Raw genomic sequence first — 22,093 nt, forward strand, 5'->3', positions numbered from 1 at the left:
AGTTTGTGTTTATATTTTGTTATTTGGGTGTGAGTTTATGAGTTATCTTAGAATAAAGGATAAATTTGGGAAGGAGGAAGAAGCATTTTCAGTGCCTGGGGAGATAATCTAGATACTTGGATTTGTGGATATTAGTTCTGTTCTGAACTTCCCGGATTAAGAAAAAAAATTGGGGAACATTTAAAGTCATATTTATGTATTAATAGTTCACCCTTTGCCAAGAGATTTGGTATTTTGCTGCTTCCATGGCAGTTTTAAGCAATGTGGTTTAAAACTTTCTGTGAAATAAAATACAAAATAAGTTTAACTCTCAGTCTCAGTTTACGTTCAGTTTTTATTCAAGGTAGAGAATATTTGTTTTTCTCTCAGAAATCTAGGGTGTTTTTTTATTTATTAAAGTGGTTTAATCCATATAAGCAAGCAGATCTTTTTTTAACTTTTTAAATTTTTATATTGTTTCAGTAGAAGAAAACAAAGTTAGACCATGAACTTCATTGGTCTTCTTGTTATTATATGTAGTGCTATCTACATGATCTAGTGATTGTGAGCAGCGTTCACTTGCCTTTAGCTATCTTAAAATCGGAATATAAAAACTGTGGACAAAAAAGAGAAAGCCAGACCGAACCAGCTCTGTTTGGTGTCACCTGATGTGAGGCTTTGGTGGTTAATGTCTGTTCAGCTGAGTTTTCTTTGAGTTCTCATAGAAAGGACCTAACACAACCAGTTTTCCATGATGTAATACCTCTAAAACACATTTAAAGTGCCGCAAGCCTTACCAAAGATATTACTGCTTTTTTATGGGTCTCAATTCATAGCTCTTTTGGGACTTGAGAGCCGAGGCATTGCCCTTTCTTCTCCTTTTTGGTTATTGGTAATTTTTTCTGGTCCAAGAGAGTGATGGTAACTTTGCTTTATTTGGGAGTAGAATGCAAAGGAGTTCATTTTAGTGCCACATAATAAAGCTTAGTGGAATCTGGTGGAGTATGTTGCAGGGCCTTTCCTTCAATTATGGGAGGAAATCAGATAAAAATATATCAAAAGTTCTGGAAAAAGTTTTTTTTTAACCTTTTTAAAGAAAAGTAAACCAGTGTAAGTAGACTTCAGATGTAGGGCTTTTATAAAGCATATTAATATAAAAATCCGCTCACATTTTAATGCTCTGTTACAGGTTTATTTCAGACCTCTTTATTGTTTTTGCCATAACTTTGGAGCCGGACATTTTTCTGGAAAGACCAGTACAGGTTAGAAGAACCCCTACAACATGGATGCTGCTTATTGCTCAAAGTTGGCAGTAGAAAGGCTTATAAAGCAAACCAGTTATATTTTCACTGATTTGCAAATAGTTGTTTATTTTTTATGAATTAAAAAATGAAGGTGTTATTTTTAAAGATTTATTTATTTATTTTAGAGAGAGAGAGGAAGGGCAGGGAGGAGGGACAGAGGGAGAAAGAGTCTCAAGCAGACTCCGTGCCAAGGGTAGAGCACCACACAGGGCTCCATCCCATGACCCTGAGATCACGACCTGAGCCAACACCAAGAGTCAGTCACTCACTCAACTGCCTGTACCACCCACGTATCCTCAAAATGAAGTTATTATTGAACTGTTGGCCTTTTTTTCTTTCATACCCATTGTCACAGAACAAAACATGGGTTTTGGAGCCAAACAGATCCAGATCCTGGTACTTCTCCAACCTTTGTCAAGTCACTTAAATGCACTGACCCTTGATTTCCTAGCTGATAAAATGAGGGTAATTTAATCTCAGGTCATATATATAAAACACTTGGCACAGTTTCTAGGTATATTGTAGGTTAGCAACAAGTAGTAATATTTTGGACAACTTTGATATAATGACCACGGAATTCTTACTAGGTCATATTGTGTAGTATTGAGCAGGTCCAAAACTAATAGTAGTGTTAGTGTTTTGTGTTGTTGTTTTTTTTTCAGAGTGAGAACAGCTAGGTATGTTTTAGACTACTGTCACACCTCTCCCTTTTCTGTTTAGGTAATAAACTTTTGAGGAGGGACAGTATGTAAATCTTAATGTTTAACCCTGAGAGCAGAACTGTGAGCTCAATAAATATTTGAGTGGAGGTAAATGCTACCAAGGAGCATAATAATGTTATTTTCCTTGCACTTGTTTTATTTTATTTATTTATTTATTTATTTTTGACAGGGAGAGATCACAAGTAGGCAGAGAGGCAGGCAGAGAGAGAGGGGGAAGCAGCCTCCCCGCTGAGCAGAGAGCCTGATGCGAGGCTTGATCCCAGGACCCCGAGATCAGGACCTGGGCCGAAGGCAGAGGCCCAACCCACTGAGCCACCGAGGCGCCCCTGTTTTTTATTTTTTAGAAGATTTTTGTTTATTTATTTTTAGAGAGAGAAAGCACGAGAGAGCGGGGGAGGAACAGAGGGAGAAAGATAGAGAGAATGTCAGTGACTCAGTGCTAAGCACAGAGCCTGACAAGCGGCTTGATTCAATGATCCTGAGACCATGACTTAAGCTGAAATCAAGAGTCAGATGCCCTCCCTTCCTCTCTCTCTGCCTGCCTCTCTTGTGATTCCTGTCAAATAAATAAATAAAATCTTTAAAAAAAAAAAGTCAGACGCCCAAGAGTCAGACTGAGCCACCCAGGCACCCCTCCTTGTGCTTGTTTAGGAGTCAAAGCCCAAAGTCTATCCTAGATCTGTAAACATTATAACATAAGATAGTAACCCATAATTTTTTTTTATTATGTATCATTAGTTTTCTATGGCTGCCCTAACAAATTACCTAGTGGTTTAAGACAACACAATTCATTATCTTATAGTTCTATAGGTCAGAAGTCTGATGTGGATCTTATTGGGCTAAAATCAAGGTACTGAAGGGCTGTGTTTCTTTCTGGGGCTCTAGGGGACAATCTGTTTCCTTACTTTTCTCAGTTTCTACTGGCTTGCATTTTTTCGCTTGTAGCTCCTTTCATCTTCAAAGCCAACAGTGACCAGCTGATTCTTTTTCGTATTGTATCCCTCTAATACTAACTTTTTGGCCTCTCTCTTCTATCTTTGGGGACCATTGTGATGACACTACAAGTGTGGGGTAACACTTGATAATCCAAGATAATCTCCCTATTTTATTTTTTTAAGATTTTATTTATTTATTTTAAAGATTTTATTTATTTATTTGACAGACAGAGATCACAAGTAGGCAGAGAGGCAGGCAGAGAGAGAGGAAGGGAAGCAGGCTCCCTGCTGAGGGCATCAGCAGGCCTGATGAGACCCTTGGGATCATGACCTGAGCTAAAGGCAGAGGCTTTAACCCACTGAGCCACCCAGGTGCCCCTAATCTCCCTATTTTAAAGTCGGCTGATTAGCAACCTTTATTCCATCTGCAACTTTAATTAATTCCTTTGCCATATAATATAACATAGTCATAGGTCTTGGGGGTTAGAACATGGATATCTTTGGACATCTTCTGCCTATCATAGTTTACCCTTAGGAAAACATTTTGAGCACATCTCCAAGTGCTATTATTAACCCATATAAAATATTACTAAAACTCATTTTCTCTTTTTTATATAAAAATAATATAGATAAAAAGTTCTAATTTTCTTCCCATACTTGAGTGGATAATCATGCTCATTCCTCATTTTATTTTTTAAATTATTTTTATTAGCATATAATGTATTATTTACCTCAGGGATACAGATCTGTGAATGGTCAGGCTTCCACACTTCACAGCACTCACCATATCACTCATTCCTCATTTTAGAGACTACCGGATAATAGTAGGACTTAGGAAAGATCCCACCTTGGAATTAAGAAATTTAACTTTTTTTTTTTTTTTAAAGATTTTATTTATTTATTTGACAGAGAGGGATCACAAGTAGACAGAGAGGCAGGCAGAGAGAGAGAGAGGGAAGCAGGCCCCCTGTTGAGCAGAGAGCCTGATGTGGGACTCGATCCCAGGACCCTGAGATCATGACCTGAGCCGAAGGCAGCAGCTTAACCCACTGAGCCACCCAGGCGCCCCAAGAAATTTAACTTTTAACTGAATTCAGTAAATATTTACTAAGTCCTAACTATAAACAAGGCAGTATTTTAGGTATATATAGAGACAAAAAACTACATGGTATATTTATTTCAGGAGGGTTAACTACTGTAGTAAACAACATAAAGTCTTATTTAAGGGCTTGGTTTCTTTTCTTGTCTTTTTTTTTTTTTTAAAGTTTTTAAGTCATTTCTCTATACCTAATTTGGTATAGAGAGATTTTTTTCAGATTTATAATCCTGAGATCAAGAGTCACATGCTCCACCAACCAGTCCAGGCAAGTGCCCCTTAAAAGCTTGTTTCTTATTTATGTCCTGGTTCAATGTGTGTTGGGTAGAGGTAGAAGGGGAGTTTTTGTTTTGTTTTGTTTTTTGTTTTTTAAACCTAAGGTGGGGCCTCAGATTCCTTCACTGGATCTTCTGCATCTGCTGACAGATGAAAAAGGAAGGTATGAAGGGTAGGGTTGAGGTTTTTATGGGACAGGCCTAGAAATGACATGATCACTCCTGCCCCTATACCGCTGTCCGGAACTCAGTATTATGGTGTTAACCAAGTGTTATAGACACTGGGAAATGTCATTTACTTAAGGAGGAAAAGGGAAACAATTTAATGAATAAATAGTCATTCTCTTCCACATGTATAAGATCCCTACCCTCAAGAACCCTCTAATTTAGTGGAAGGAGCAGACATAGATAAAACTTGATGTAAAAGGCAGGCCTGTTAAGTGTTGCAATAGAGTTTTAAATAGAGTGATATAAATGTGTAGGGAAGAGAAAGATTACTTTGGATTAGAAAGATTAAGGAAATATTTGAAATTATATCTCTGAGATGGGAATTATTATAACCATTCCCAAAGTGTGGTTTTAACAACCAAATAACCTGATACATGGCAGTGCTGGCACACTAAATGGTACATGAATTTTGGGTGCTATTGTTGTTATTGTTATTCTTTGGAGACGTTCTTGCACTGAGTTTTTAAGGATTGGTAGAGCTTTGAAAAGTGGGTTCCAGATGGACTCATTCTAGCAACAGTATGGAGGTGGGAGAATTTAGGACATTTTTAGGAGTAGCAACTTATATAACTAAAACATAGAGAATGTAGGTGGATATAATAAGAGATAAGGGAAGAGATGTGTGGGTCAGATCATTCACACTCTTGAATAACATGCTAAGGAATTTGGACTTTGATCAGGAGCGGTGTGCTGCCACAAAAACTTTGAGCAGCCACTAGCTTCTTAATGAAAGGTATTGTATCTTGCTCTTTTTTTTAAATCCTCTTTATAACTATATGAAGAGGTGATATAACATTGTGATTAAGAGCACGGAACCCACTGTTTAGGTTTGATGCCTGACTCTGCCATGTATTATCTGTATGACTTTGGGCAGGTTACTTTGTTTTTCAGATCCCAAGTTTCTTTATCAATACAATTGGGAGAAAAAAGGTATTATTTCACTGGGTTATTGTGAGGATTAAATGAACAGAATATAAAAACAATGCGTGCATAGTAAGCGCTCTTTAAGAATCAGTTGCTATCATAATCATATAATCTTTACCAATGCCTGGCACATAGTAGGCATTCAATAGGTTGTTCTTTTTTTAAGATTTTATTTATTTATTTATTTGACAAAGAGAGAGAGAGAGACAACGAGAGAGGGAACACAAGCAAGGGGAGTGGGAGAGGGAGAAGCAGACTTCCTCCTGAGTGGGGCTCAATCCCCTGACCCTGGGATCATGACCTAAGCCAGAGCAGATGCTTAAGGACTTAGCCACCCAGGCACCCCAGCATTCAATAATTTTTGAGTGGGCAGACTTGTGTTTTAAATTTACCCAGCAAGTATTTATATACCATCATATGACAGGCAAGAGAATTCATTTCATTTTATGAAACATAGTTAAAGGTAGGAAATGATGATGCTATAGGAGAGTGGTGTAGATGGAGAGCCTTGGTAGTTAGTTCAGAGGCATGCTAGTTCAGAAATACTTCTCCTTAGAGGGAGCCAGATTTGTTTTGTGGGAAAGGAAATATTTGAACTGGGCTTTGAGGGTGGGTAGAATCTAACTATGTAGAAATGAGGGGAGGGGCATTATATGCAGTGGAAACAGTCTGAGAAAAGTCAAAGGGTATATAAAAGCATGGTAATAACACTTTATGGAAAAGAGTAAATCATGCTACAGGAAAGACTATGGCAAATTAAGTTTCTGGTTGAAGTCTAGTTGACTAGTAGTATCAGAGTTGGGAGTTTCCTCTTACAGTCTCACTAACCTTAGAGTGGGTGATCATTTGCCTTTTGTCTAGACTGAGCCTTGGTGCTCAGTATGTGCTCCAGAGGTCTAGGAGCATCAACATTAGCTGGGAGCTTATTGCCTGGGTGGCTCAGATGGTTAAGCATCTGCCTTCAGCTCAGGTCATGATCTTCAGGCTCCTGGGATACAGTCCTGCATTGGGCTCCCTGCTCAGCGGGGAGTTTGCTTCTCCTTCTCAATCTCCCTTTGTGCTCTCTTCTCTCTCAAATAAATAAAAAGAATCTTAAAAATAAAGAAAGAAATTCAGACTCTCAACTTAGCTTCTCTCTGCCCCAACCAATTGAATTAGAGCCTGCAATTTATATATTCCCAGGTGATTTGTTTGCACATTAAAATTTAGGAAGCACTGGCCTAACAAACAACAGTAACTCTTCCTACATCTTATCGAGTGTGTGTGTGTAGTATAAAAACTAAGCACATGCATTAACAAAGAGCTCTCCTGAGTTAAGTAATTCTGGCTGGTGGTGGTAGTGGGGAGGAAGAATCATTCCAAATGTATTTTTTTAGGTCTAATCTCATACCAGAAAAGATTTGGGGCTTCATCTGCAACTTAGATTTTAATATAATTAACAATAACAGTTTCAGAGAGAACTTGGTGTTGACATTAAGTACTTTTCTAGGGACACCTGGGTGGTTCAGTTGTTGGGCGTCGGCCTTTGGCTTGGGTCACGAGGACTGAACCTTGCTTTGGGCTCCCTGCTCTGCGGGAAGCTTGCGTCTCCCTCTCCCATTCCCCCTGCTTGTGTTCCCTCTCTCGCTGTCTCTCTCTCTGTCAAATAAATAAAATCTTTAAAATAAATAAATACTTTTCTAGGCGTATATCACTTCCCTGTTGAGGATAAGTAATATTTCTCTTTTAAAGTGTATGCTTTTTATAGAACTGGAATGATGAACTCTGCTCAAGCTCTTCTTCCAATATAAAGCTAATACCTGTCTTAGCTTGTGAGCTCTGTGACACTGTTTTGGATGTTGTGGGTGGTGGAAAGGAAGTGAGGTTGAGGAGGTCAGACAGAACAGTTTCACATAGAAGTAGAGTTGTGCTGTACCACTGTGATGTGGTGATGTGAGTTGGTGGTGGGGAGGAAGGTAGGCAGAAAACTGTCACATGAAACCAGTGCCTGCCTGAATGCGCTGGCTATGACGTCTCTGGGGATGATGTGGTCATAGTGAATGGTGGGCCTGTGGGGGTGTATCATGCCCAAACCAGGTCTTTTCAGCTTCTAGGAGGTCCATGACTTTAAAATGTAGCCATTGTTTTGCTAGTAGAGTCCTATTGCCTAGCTTCTATATAAATATTTGATTAAATAAAATAAATACCTCTTGTCTTTCCAGCCTTGTACCTGCCTCTAAATGTTATTTCTTAGAAAATGAATTTACATTGTCAAGCTAATTTGGTGATTATTGCTCTTGCATTCAAGAAGTGTTTGTTTTGTATCTTATGTGCAAAGCATTGTGCATCAGGCACTGTATATAGAAACAAATGAGAAGAGATCTGTATTCTTGAAAACCTTTCTTATATTCCAGCCTGGAGAAGGAGTTAGAAATGTTAGAAGAAGAAGAAGAATAGCTAACATATTCTAGTGCTTTTACGTTCCAGGAGCCCAAGTTATGTCATTTCATCTTCACAATAACCATTTGGGTTAGGTAATGGTAATACTTTCATTTTGCATGTGAAGAAACTAAAATATGGAGAGGTTATCATGAAGTGGCAGAGCCAGAATTCAAATATAAGCAGTCTTACTCCAGACCCTGGACCACCTCAGTTATGCCTATGAGCAGTCTTTCAAAGCAGGGTGAAAAGTGCATTGTAGTACAGTTGGGGGGAGGAAGGGAAAGATAGAGGAATAATGCTAGCTGAAGATATCTAGGAGATCAATGTAGAGAAGATGAAATTTTAGCTGATCCTGGAAGGATGGTTTTCAGTAAAATGAAATAAAAAGTCTTCCAACTCAGAGAAGAGCTTGAACTTAAGTCTGTAGGTCATAAAAATCATTGATGCCATTCAACAAATCTTTACTGAGAGTTTGCTTACTATGTGCCAGATACTATACTAGGTACTAGAAATGCAAAAATTAAAAAAAAAAACAACACAAAACACCTCTGAATCCTTCATAGTAAGGAAGTTACAGAAAGTGATATGGGCAGAAGGCCAATTATAATGAATTTAAGAATGAGTGAAGATTAAAGAAATGTAGATAGTGAATGTAACCTATCACAGCTTGATAACAGATGAAAAGAGTAAATTAGTATCCTATTTTAGGGAAGAGGTAAGAGAAGCATTTTTTGAGATGGGGGAAATTTAAGTATATTTGTAGGATAGAACCAGAGAAGATGAAGGGATGGGCAAAGAATAAGGCTTATAGGAAAATATGAGGATCCAAAGATAAGTTGGACCAGATCAAGTTTTAAATACTGTGGTAAGGAATTTTCAACATTATTCTATAGGCAGAAGGGAGCTGTTGAAGTGTTATGAAGAGGGTAATGGCATATTTTGTGTTTTGAAAAGTGATCCTAATAGCCATGTAAGGGATGGTATAATTTGGGATCATTAGTAATGATAAATTAAAAGCCACAAGTTTTATCTGAGCATGGGCTAGACTTTGCTAAATACTGTACCTGAACTATTCCATTTAATCTTTCTAAGTAGCCTCTAAGATGGTGTTATTTTGGGGTCCCATTTTTGCAGATGAGGATATTGTAAGTTCCTGTAGATGGGAATGGTTAGATCCCTCTGCAGTTGTGCAAGGGTCAGCAAACTGTTTCTGTAAAGGACTAGACCGTATATATTCTAATCTTTGCAAGTCATATAGTCTCTATCGCAGCTAAGCTGCCATAGACAATACCATGATTTTGTTCCAATAAAAAAATATAAAACTGGGCTCCTGGGTGGCTCAGTTGGTTAGGCATCTGCTTTCTGTTCAGGTTATGGTCCCAGAATCCTAGGATGGAGTCCCTTGTTGGGCTCCCTGCTAAGCAGGAAGTCTGCTTCTCGCTTTGCCTCCCCCCAACTCTTGCACTCCCTTTCCCTCCCTCCCTCGCCCTCTCTCATGCACACAAAAATAAATAAATAAAAACTTTTAAAAATTATAAAAAGAAGTAGTGGGCCACAGTTAACCCATCCCTAGTAGGGCCTGTTATGGTTTGGAAAGCCATAATGAAGAAAGAAATGTAGCTTATCATATTTTACTTTATCTCTTTTTGCTATGGTGGGGCAATAGGACTAGAATTACCCTTTTTTTAAAAAAGATTTTATTTATTTATTTGAGAGAGAGAGAGACAGAGACAGAGATAGTGACAGAGCATGAGCAGGGAGGAGAGGAGGAAGCAGACTCCCTGCTAAACAGGGTGCCTGATATGGGACTTGATCCCAGGATCCTGGGATCAGGACCTGAACTGGAGGCAGATGTTTAACTGAGCCACCAAGGTGCCCTGGGAATAGAATTATTCTTAGGTAGCGATACCACTTATTTATTTATTTATTAAAGATTTTATTTATTTATTTGACAGACAGAGATCACAAGTAGGCAGAGAGGCAGGCAGAGAGAGAGGAGGAAGCAGACTCCCCACCAGCCAGAGAACCTGATGTGGGGCTCGATCCCAGGACCCTGGGATCATGACCTGAGCCGAAGGCAGAGGCATTAACCTACTGAGCCACCCAGGTGCCCCAGGGATACCATTTAATCTCAAGAGAAGCATCCTTTCTGTAAGAGGCTCACTAGAAACAGTTATTTATGCATACAGTTTAGCTACATTCTGCAAAATACCCACTTAACTTTTTATTACAATTGCCTTACAGCAGAATGAACTCTAGAATGAAAGTTCTATGGGAGCAGGGACTTTGTTTTATTCACTATCCTGTCCCTAAAGTCTTGTATATAGTAGCCACTCACTCAATAAAGAATTGTTTATTTACAACGATGTGGATGGAACTAGAGGGTATTTATTATGTTAAATGAAATAAGTCAGTCAGAGAAAGGCAAATATATGATTTCACTCATATGTGGAATTTAAGAAGCAAAACAGATGAACATAGGGGAAGGGAAGGAAAAATAAAATAAGATAAAAACAGAGAAGCAAACAAATCATAAGAGACTATTAACTATAGAGAATAAACTGAAGGTTGCTGGAAGGGAGGTGGGCTGAATGAAAGATGGGCCTTAAGGAGAGCATTTGTTGGGGTAAACACTGGATTTATATGTAGGTGATGAATCACTGAATTCTACTTCTGAAACCAAAACTACACTATATGTTAACTTAAATTTATTTTTTTAAGGTTTATTTATATATTTGACAGAGAGAGACACAGTGAGAGAGAGAACACAAGCAAGAGGGAGTGGGAGAGGGAGCAGGTTTCCACTGAACAAGGAACCCAATGCGGGGCGCGATCCCAGGACCCTGGGACCATTATCTGAGCCGAAGGCAGATGCTTAACCAACTGAGCCATCCAGGCTTCCCTGTTAACTTAAATTTAAATAAAAAAAAAAGTAAATTAAAGAAATAGTCTTTTAATAAGTGAATGGCATGCTGATTCTTGTAATTCCAAAGACTGGGGAGTTGCACAGATACTTAGAGTGACCTATTTTAAAGATGCTGTAACAACTGTGGCTCCCTCAGATTAACTGTTTTTTCATTTATCTTGCTCATATTTCCTCTGTTCCACTACAGCCTCCTCTTTTTTTTAGGATTGTATTTATTTTTTGACAGAGAGAGAGAGAGAGCATAAACAGAGGAGCAGCAGAGGGTGATCGAGAAGCAGGCCCCCCACTGAGCAGGGAGCCCAATGTGGGGCTTGATCCCAGCACTCCAGGATCATGACCTCAGCTATAAAGGCAGAGGCTTAACATCCTGAGCTGCCCGGGTGCCCTCAGCTTCATCTTTTTTACCCAACTAGTTTCTGACAGTAACTGCCACTCTCAGATGTTCTTTCTGCATAGGTTATAGACATTGTGCCATGCTGGCCAGAAACAGCATCCAGATTCAGTCTTCAGCATTCTGTATTACTTAGGTTCATTATTTGTTAGACTTTTATCTGCCCAACATTCCTCCCACTCACCCTCTTCCATATTAGGTAGTGATTTTCATAGTAAAGGAACTGAGAGATGAATGAAGTTAAATGTCCCACTTTTCCAAAGCAGGAAGTGGGGGTAGGAGCAAGGGTTAGGGGAGAGTGGGCACATAAAAACCAGCTTTTCGGGTTGCCTGGCTTGCTCAGTCGGTGGAGCATGTGACTCTTGAGCTTGGAATCATGAGTTCAGGCCGCATTTGGGTATAGAGATTATTTAAAAATAAAATCTTTAAAAGAAAAAAAAAAGAAGCTTTTCTGCCCAGTCACCTTGTGACCGAATTTGATTCTCACCTGGTCCATGTTTAAGTTATAATTATGATAATTACTTTTTTTTTTTTGGAACTCTTAGTATATACCAGTCACTGTGCTATGAACTTTATATTCGTTATTTCATTTAATCTCTTCCAACAACCTTATGTAGTGGACAGTGTTATCCTGTTTTACAAATAGGGAAACTAATGCTTGCGTAATAGAGTGGAGGTGGGATTGAGCCCACGCCCTCTAACTTCAGAGCCTTTTAACTCCTTTACCAATTCACTTCCCATTTATTCCGGAGCCAGAGGTAAGTTTCAACTGGTCATTGGCGCCTGTATCCTATTTTCAGTACTGCCTAGATCTTTCCTTGGGTTCTTTCCTTTCTCAAGTTCCCACCAAGTCTCTGGATGCAGTTAGAGAAAACTGGCCGTCCAGAAACCACCTCTTGGAGAAACTGAAATTTCCGCATTTGTAATTTTGGTCGAAGTGGCATGTCTTTAAAACTCTACTGTGATATTACAGCCAACCACACATTCTCCCTCACTCAGTTCCTTTTCACTCAACAGTCATTTACTGCATATGCACCTATTTGCTGGGTACTGCTCAGTGCTGTGAACACAAGGAAGAATATGACCTGGACTCTGCCTTCATGGAACTTTATGGTCCTTTCCAGCCTTGTCACTGCTTTGCCTTTACTCTCACTTGTAGTCAGTCTACACTTTTCTTTGCCCTTCTGAACTAGAGCTTACTTGAGACTTGAGGGCTTTTTTTAAAGATTTATTTATTTGAGAGAGAGAGAGCGTAAGCAGGGGGAGGGACAGAGTGAGACAGAGGGAGAGAATCTCAAGCAGACTCCTCACTGAGTCAGAGCCCAATGGGGCTGCATCTCACAACCCTGAGAGCATGACCTGAGCTGAAATCAAGAGTCAGATGCTTAACCGACTAAGCCACCCAAGTGCCCCTTGAGGGAATTGTTAACGAGACTTCCTTCTTGGCCCAATTGTCACTGGCTTTGTGACATTTATCTTTTCCTCCCATTTTAATGATCATCATCAGTAATAATCATTTATGTATGGTCTTTAAATTTAAAATTTATATTTTAAATTATTTTTACACATAAATATAACCTGTTGGTTAAAAAGACTTCAAATATAACGTAAGTGTGTATGCTAAAAAATAAAAATTACCCTTACCTCGTCAGTGCTACTTACTGTTTTTCTTCTTCTTTGTTTTATAGCTTTCTTGAGATTTAAATGATATACAATAAACTGCACACATTTAAAGTGTGCACTGCGATAGTTTTGACATATGTATACACACCCATGAAACCATCAACATGAGGTAGTGAACATGTTATCCTCCCTTCCCTTTCACCCCCATAAACTCCACACCTCTCAGGCAACTATTAATCTGCTTTTGTCACTATAGATTCATTTTACTTTATAGACTTTTATATCAATGGAATGGGATAGTATGTACTTTATTGGGTCCAGATTTTTAACTTATTTTTATTTATTTATTTATTATTATTTTTTATTTTTTAAAAGACTTTATGTATTTATTTGAGAGAGAGACAGTGGGAGAGAGCATGAGAGGGGAGAAGGTCAGAGGGAGAAGAAGGCTCCCCACAGAGCCGGGAGCCCAATGTGGGACTTGATCCCAGGACTCCAGGACCACGACCCGAGCTGAAAGCAGTTGCCTAACCAACTGAGCCACCCAGGAGCCCGGGTCCAGATTTTTTTAGTCTGCATAATTATTTTGAGATTTATCCACTGTTGAATATATCCTTTTTGTAGCTGAGTAATTAGTCTGTTGTATGAATACCATAATTTGTTTTATCCCTTCAACTGCTAATGGGTATTTGTGTACAAGTTTTGTGTTGACATATGCTTTCACTTCTTTTGTTTTAAATACCTAGGAGTGGAATAGCTAGATCATATGATAGGCACATGTTTACTTAAGAAACTACCTCAGTGTCTTCCAAAGTGGTTGTACCGTTTCATATTCCCACCAGCACTGCATGGGTATTCCAGTTGCTCTTCATTTTTACCATCATTTGGTACTGAAAGTCCTTAATTTTAGACATTCTAATAGATGTATAGTACATCTTATTGTTTTGATTTGCATTTCCCTAACGATCTTGAGCATCTTTTCACGTACTTATTTTCCATCTGTATATCTTTAGTGAATTGTCTGTTTTATTCTTTCTCTATTTTTTAAATTGGGTTATTATTGTGTTTTGAGAGATTAAAAAAAAATCTAAACATGGGGTGGGTGGCTCAGTCAGTTGAGCATCAGGCTCTTGATTTTGTCTGGGGCTGTGTCAAGCCCTGTGTTGGGCTCCACAGTCAGTGTGGAGTCTGCTTGGCATTCTCTCCCTCTCCCTTTGCCTCTCCCCCCTCTAAGATAAGTAAACAAATCTTAAAAAAAAATCTAAACACAAATCTTTCTTAGGTATATGCACTTCAGTCTATGACTTGTCTTTTTTTTTTAAAGATTTTTATTTATTTATTTATTTGACACAGACAGAGAGAGAGAGAGATCAATTGATCACAAGTAGGCGGGGGGGGCGGGGGAAGCAGGCTCCCTGCTGACCAGAGAGCCCCATGCGGGGCTTGATCCGAGGACCCTGAGATCATGACCTGAGTCGAAGGCAGAGGCTTAATCTACTCAGCCAGCCAGGCGCCCCTATGACTTGTCTTTTCATTCCCTTAACAGTGTCTTAGGAAGAGTTCAAGATAGGGCACCTGGGTGGCTCAGTTAGTTGGACATCTGCCTTCAGCTCAGGTCATGGTCCCAGGGTCCTGGGATCAAGGTTCTCATTGGGGTCCCTGCTCAATGGGGAGTCTGCTCCCTCTGCCACTGCGCCTCCCACTCGTGTTCTCGCACGCTCTGTTCTCTCTCAAGTAAATAAATAAATATTTTTAAAAAGCACAAGATTTTGAATTTAAGAAGTCTAATTAATTGGGGAGACTGGGTGGCTTTGTGGTCATTTGGGTCAGGTCATTATCCCAGAGTCCTAGGATCCAGGCCTGCATCAGTCTCCCTGTTCAGTGGGGAGCCTGCTTCTCCCTCTGCCCTTGCTTGTGTTCCCTCTCTTGCTCACTCTCTCTCAAATAAATAAATAAAATCTTAAAAAATAGAAGTTTAATCAGTTTTTAATTTTATAGATTATGCTTTGGTGTCATGTCTAAGAAAACTTTGCTTAACAGAAGGTCACAAAGGTTTTCTTCTATGAATTCTTCCAGATATTTTATAGATTTTATTTTTTAAGATTTGTTTATTCGAGAGAAAAGAATGAGAGAGAGAGAGAGAGCATGAGAGGGGAGAAGTCGGAGGGAGAAGCAGACTCTCTGCTGAGCAGGGAGCCCGTTGTGGGACTCAATCCTGGGACTCCAGGATCATGACCTGAGGCAGAGGCAGTTGTTTAACCAACCGAGCCACCCAGGTACTCTTTAGATTTGGTTTTACATTTAGGTTTATGATCAATCTTAAGTCAATTTTATGTATGCTAAAAGGTATTGATCCAAATTTATTTGTATGTGTGTATCCAGTTGTTCATGCTACCTTTGTTGAAAACACTATTTTTGCTCTACCAAATTGCCTTTGCATCTACCTTTGTACAAAATCTATCATGCATTGTATTCGTTAACTGGACTGCCTAACAAAGTACAATAAACCTGTGGCTTTAAACAATCTAAATTTATTCTGTTGCAGTTCTGAAGTCTGAAATCAAGGTATTGATAGGCAACACTTCCTTCGGAGGCTGTAGGGGAGAATCCTTTCTTGTTTCTTCTGGGCTTTTGGTGACTCCAGACATTCTTTGGTTTGTGACAGCATAACTTTTATCTCTGCCTCTATGTTTACCTGGCCTTCTCCCCAGATAGCTCTCAAGTATCTTCCCCTCTTCTTTTTTTCTTCTTTCTATTTTTAAATTGAAGTGTAGTTGAGAGGTGCCTGGGTAGCTCAGTCAGTTAAGCGTCTGCCTTCAGCTCAGGTCATGATCCCAGGGTCCTGGGATTGAGTCCTGCATTGGGCTCCTTGCTCAGTGGGATCCTGCTTCTCCCTCTGCCTGCTGCTCCCCCTGCTTGTGCTTTCTCTCTCTGTGTGTCAAATGAATAAATAAAGTCTTAAAAAAAATTGAAGTATAGTTGATATACAATATATCAGTTTCAGGCATACAACATAGTGATTCAACATTTATATATATTATGAAATGCTTATCATAAGTGTAGTTATCATTTGTCACTATGCAAAATTATTTTGATATTATTGACCATATTCTCTGTGTTGTACTTTACATTCCCATGACTTATTTGTAACTGAAAGTTTGTACCTCTTCATTCCCTTCAGCTGTCTCTCCCATCTCTGTCCCGCTTCTCCCACAACCACCACCAATTTGTTCTCTGTATTTATGAGTCTGTTTTTATCTTGTTTTTTTTTGTAGATTCCACATATGACATCATATATTATTATTAGTGCTTCCTGGACATTTTCTGTTAATATCCAGGCTTTTAAAAATATAAATGGGGGGGTGCCTGGGTGGCTCAGTGGGTTAAAGCCTCTGCCTTCGACTCAGGTCATGATCCCAGGGTCCTGGGATCGAGCCCCACATCGGGCTCTCTGCTCAGCAGGGAGCTTTCTCCTCTCTCTCTCTGCCTGCCTCTCTGCCTATTCATGATCTCTGTCTGTCAAATAAATAAATAAAATCTTTAAAAAAATATAAATGGGATTTGTAGCTCACTATTTTTATTTAACAGTATATTTTGGATATCTTCCCATATCAGTGCATAAAGATCTACTCTATTCCTTTTAAATGGCTGTATAGTATTCCAATCTGTGAATATACTATAAATATTTAGTCTTCTATTGGCAGGTATTTGATATACAGTGGTAAAGTAAATGTCCTTTTATATGTACCCAGTTGAGTATATTTGTAACATAAATTCTGAGAAGTGGAACTGTTGGCGCTATTAAAATGTTTGCTAGATATAATCAATTACCCTTTGAAAAAATTGTGCGAAGAACTTAACAGTGTTTCTTCTTCCTGTTTTCTCGCCTTCTGGACAACACTGAGCATGATCAATCTTAATCTTTGTTCATTTGATAGATTTTAAAAAACAATATCTTCTTTTAATGTGCATTTCTTCTATTATGAGTGAATTAGAGCATTTTGATATTTTTAATTAGACATTTTACTTTTCTGTGAATTACATGCATTTTTTTTTTGTTTCCTTTTCTTTTTCAAGATTTTATTTATTTGAGAGAGAGAGAGTGAGCATGAGTAGGGGGGGAGAGGGATAAGCATGCTCCCTGCTGAGCAGGGAGCCCTACTTGGGGCTTGATTCCAGGACCCTGGGATCCTGACCTGAGCCAAAGGCAGATGCTTAACTGAGCCAACAAGACACCTTTGCTGCTGCTGCTGCTGCTGCTGCTGCTGCTGCTGCTGCTGCTGCTGCTGCTTCTTCTTCTTCTTCTTCTTCTTCTTCTTCTTCTTCTTCTTCTTCTTTTTTACACATATTTGGAGGAGTTCTTTTAATGTAAAGGAAGTTAGTCCTTTGTCTTCCAGCAGATGGGTACTTTTTTCCCCCTCTCTCTCATAGTTACTAGTTTGTAAATTATAGACCTTCAGATTGGCTAGTCCAACCTGCTTACTTTCTACATGAGGAAACTGAACTTCAGATAGTGTTAGTGTCTCTCTCTCTCTCTCTTTTTAAAAAAAAAATTTTTTTTTAAATTTTGGTGAGCATGTAGCTAGATGGTAGTGGACCTGAAACCAACATCAAGTCTCCTTACTTCCAGTTTGGTGCTTTGGTGCCTTTTCTAATATACCATTCTACTTTTTTTTTTTTAAGATTTTATTTATTTATTTGACAGAGAGAGAGATCACAAGTAGGCAGAGAGGCAGGCAGAGAGAGAGGAGGAAGCAGGCTCCCTACGGAGCAGAGAGCCCTATGCGGGGCTCGATCCCAGGACCCCGAGATCATGACCTGAGCCGAAGGCAGCGGCTTAATCCACTGAGCCACCCAGGCACCCCACCATTCTACATTTTTTTTAAAAAAAGATTTTATTTATTTATTTGACAGAGAGAGATCACAAGTAGACAGAGAGGCAGGCAGAGAGAGAGAGAGAGGGAAGCAGGCTTTCTGCAGAACAGAGAGCCAGATGTGGGGCTGGATCTGAGGACCCTGAGTTCATGACCCAAGCCGAAGGCAGCAGCTTAACCCACTGAACCACCCAGGCGCCCCTTTACCATGCTACTTTTAAGGCTTACTCCTTTCTCTCTTCCACAGTTGTTTTTTACCACTAGATCTTGCCACAACCAGATGTTTCATGGTAAACTTAGAATTTTACCAGCCTGGTATCAAAGTTAGAGAGGCTACAGGGTTGTACAGGAACCCAGGAGACTTCATAGGTGTTGGATTGTTTCTAATGCATGAGTAACTAAACTAGTTTCTCAATATGGCAGTTGTGGTATTTTCATTTGTTTAAAAAAATGTGTTTTGTTTCATAGGTTCATGGGTGTGTGTGTACATCAAGGACAATTGCATGCGCTTACAGAGGTAAGACTTAAGTAAGCCTATTGAAGTGGCTTCTCTGCCTTAGTTTCAGCATTTTGGGTTCCATAGTGATTGGTGTTTGTATAATGCATTGATATTTATGCAAAAATAGCAGTGTTAACAATGTTTTCTTCTCTTGCCTGGGGACAATGGCCGTATTTCTTAATATTCTTGGATTCCCTCATAATACTTCATGAATACTCTGAGAATATGAGTGCTCAAATATTATATTTATTCTTGCTGCCTGGATGACCCCTTCCTAGGCTAAGAGATGGCATCACTTGGCTGTAGACTCTTTCATGGCAACAAACATAAACGTTTGGTGTCCTGGTCTAGAATTCCACTGTCACTGCTGTAGTGTCCTGATTGGTTATTACTAATTGGAATTAGTTTACCTCTCCAGTCTCATTTCATTTTCAGCCTCTTCTAAGCAGGTAATATGTGACAGTCACTACTTAGCCTCTGAAGACAGAGAATCCTCTCTAGAACAAAGGCTTCCTAAATTCAGGTACTGAGCTGTCAGCTTCAGAATTTGCTTGGGTGCTTCTTAGAAACACAGATCCCTGAAATCTAGATTTGGTAGGTTTTCATTGGGTCCATATGCATTTTTAAAAGCTCCCCAGATTATTCAAATGAGCACCTAGATTTGAGAATCTACGTGCTAGAAAGTGTTCACAATTTTCCTTGGGAATTAAGTACCAAAATGCAAAGTGAAGAAACGTAGGAAGGAAAACTGTTCTACAGAATTGTGAATGTTCATTTCCTGCTGGCTTGGTACCTTGTTTTAGTCCTTAATATCTGATCATGGAAGGTCCTATGTGCCTCACTCTTTGTCTCTTTTCTTAGTTACTGAGGGCATCAGAATGTGGAATGTGTGTAGCTCTGTCCTGCCTCTTTTTTTTTTTTTTTAAGATTTTATTTAAAAGATTTTACTTATTTATGTGAGAGAGAGAGAGATATCACAAGTAGGCAGGCAAAGAGAGAGGGGGGAAGCAAGCTCCCTGCTGACCAGAAAGCCCAATGCGGGGCTCCATCCCAGGACCCTGAGACCATGACCTGAGCTGAAGAGGAGGCTTAACCCACCCAGCCACCCAGGCACCCTCTGTCCTGCCTCTTTTATGGAAGGTCAAAGAAGGCAGAATAATGAGGTAGTTAAGAACATGACCTCTCATATCTTGGTTGCCTAGGTTTGCATTTCTCTGTGTCTCAGTGTTGTCGTCTATAAAATGGGAATAATAATAATAGTATCTGCCCCAGGGAGTCTAGAGAGAGAAGAGGACCAGTGTCTGAGCTCTAGGGTATTTCAATTTTAAAAGCCAAAGGAGAAAGGCATTTTGAGAGGGAGTGGCTAGTGAGTTAGGAAAAAAACCAGGAGAATTGTATTGGCCTGGAATGGAAAGGAAGGAGTTTCAAGGAGGAGAGAGTAAGTAATTATGGCAGATCTTGCTGATAAAATGATGATTTCACAGGGATTTTGTAAAATGCTTGTTTGGCACAGTGCCTGGCATATAGTAATTCATTAATACATTTTAACTATTACAGCTTTTGTTATTAACATTGACTTGTCCTTCCTGAATTCCTTGAATTGCCAATATTTTTCATTTGGTATTTAATACTGCTTTTCAGTACTGCTGTTAATGTTATTAAAATTTTAAAAAACTTTTTATTGAAGTATGACATAAAAAAAGCACATATATGATACGTGTATAGCTCACTAAATTTTTACAAATGAACACACCCATAACCAGCATTCCAGATCAAAAAGACATTTTCTGTGTATTTCTTTTCTCAGAAGTGAGTCTATAAATTCTTCAAAGACAAAACTCTCTCCTTCTCTCAAGCCTTCTATCTGCCAGAGCTCTGACACTAATAATTTTAAAAATATTTGTTATATTCCTTTGTTATATCATTGTTCTCTGAAATGTAAGTTTATTGGAAGGGCTCCTATGTTGGTTTTGCTGACAAAGAAGAAAATGCTTTAAAATCTGTAATCGTGTTACAGATTCAGATTTAGGGTGTAATGGAAGTGGCAGAATTGAATGATCTTAATGCAGCATTCTTTGTCCATGTTGCACTTAAATAATATTTTCTGTTGTTATCTTATTCATAGCCATATATAAAATATAGTGCCTATTTTGTGAAAGAGTGTGTATTTCCAGTATCGTTGATGGATATTGGCATAGCTCATAACATAAATAATTTTTATTACGATGTTAATAGGCTGATGGTCATGCAGCCCAGATATTCAAATGCTTATGGTTATTTTCAGAAGGGGATCAGCAAAGGCCATCATGGCATAGATCTCTGGGGAATCCTGTGTATATCCCATAATTTGACTTGGCAGCACAGCTGTTGGTTTCAGTAAGGATTATAAAAATAAATTACTAATAACATCTAGCGTAGCACTGGGAACTTAGATGACATTTAGTAGATTTTTCTGACTGGTAGAATGCTGCTCTTTATAATAATGTGAATACTATTTCTTATTTCTCTTAAAATACTTTGTCAATAATTACAGCAGACAAACAAAGCTCTTGTTAGTGCCTATAAAGTACTGATAGTATTAGGAATAGTATTTCTCAGGTACAGTAGTGATCTGGACTTTTCTGGGCTTGAACCATTTCCGTGAGTCTTCTTTAAAATTATAGACATTGGGGGCACCTGGGTGACTCAGTCAGTTAAGTGTCTGCTTTTAGCTCAGGTCATGATCCCAGTGTCCTGGGATTGAGCCCCACATGAGGCTCCCTGCTCAGTGGGGAGCTTGCTTCTCCCTCTCCCTCTGTGCATCCCCCCCCCCACTTGTGCACTCTCTCTCTCTCTCTATTTCAAATAAATAAATAAAATCTTTAAAAAAGAATTGTAGGCTTTAGGGTGCCTGGGTGGCTCAGTCAGTTAAATGTCTGCCTTCGGCTTATGTTGTGATCCTGGGGTCATGGGATCAAGCCTCTGTCCTCCAAGCCTTTGTATCACATGTGCTCTACACACAGGCCTTGGGATGAGCAGTGCTTTGAATTTGGGGGGAAAAGGCCGGTGTGTTCAGTGGTTTATGTTTGTCTGTCTGCTTGCTTAGCTGGGAGTCTGTTTCTCCTTCTACCCCACCCCCCTGCTTGTGTGCATACTCTCTCTCTCTCAAATAAGTAAATAAAGTCTTTTAAAAAATAATGAAATTGTAGACATTAATTGAACTTGAAACAGTCAGACAGTTAGGTACTACTAACTACTACAGATAGTTTTACTAGTAGTTAAGTATAGACTTCTGAGGTTTTGTTTGTTTTTTTTTTTTAAAGATTTTATTTATTTTTTTGACAGAGGCAGAGAGGTAGGCAGAGAGAAGGAATCAGGCTCCTTGGCAGGGAGCCTGATTCGGGGCTCGATCCCAGTACCCTGGGATCGTGACCTGAGCCAAAGGCAGAGGCTTTAACCCACTGAGCCACCCAGGTGCCCCGACTTCTGAGTTTTTAAGCAAATGAGTTATTTGTTAAAGAGAAAACAGTTTAATAAAAGATCAAATAAAACCTTTTAAGTTTATAAGTTGAGTTAAGAATCTATATTGTATCCAGTAGAAATGCTCCATAAGTGTGTTTTTGAATCAGGAAACCCTAACGTTGTCTTTCATTTGGTCAAGAGTATCAAGGAAGTGAAAATCTTCAGTTTTTAAAGACAGAAAATATAACCCTATATATTAGTTAGCGATTGCTATGTACTGTCCAACCACAAAACCTCAAAAGCATACAATAATAAACATTTATTTCTTGTATACCTGCAGGGCTGAGCTGAGCTGAGCTCAGCTGGGCAGCTCTGCTAGTCTCACTTGGGCTCACTCAAGCATCTTGGCAGGTCAACTTGTAGTCTGATCTAGGTTGGGCTTTGCTGTGATAGCC

The 22,093-nt window shown here is 39.2% G+C and overlaps 1 protein-coding gene across 2 annotated transcripts in view; it reads left to right on the forward strand.

The window, feature by feature from the left end:
* TESK2 (testis associated actin remodelling kinase 2) overlaps positions 1-22,093 on the forward strand; it is a 133,850-nt gene that overhangs the window by 77,330 nt on the left and 34,427 nt on the right. For both annotated transcript variants that reach the window (XM_046009983.1, XM_046009992.1), the window contains one exon: positions 18,167-18,215. In XM_046009983.1, coding sequence (XP_045865939.1) covers positions 18,167-18,215 — 49 coding nt within the window. The remainder of the gene's footprint in view (positions 1-18,166; positions 18,216-22,093) is intronic.

Source organism: Meles meles, chromosome 1, assembly GCF_922984935.1.
Source record: "Meles meles chromosome 1, mMelMel3.1 paternal haplotype, whole genome shotgun sequence".
Taxonomy (NCBI): domain Eukaryota; kingdom Metazoa; phylum Chordata; class Mammalia; order Carnivora; family Mustelidae; genus Meles; species Meles meles.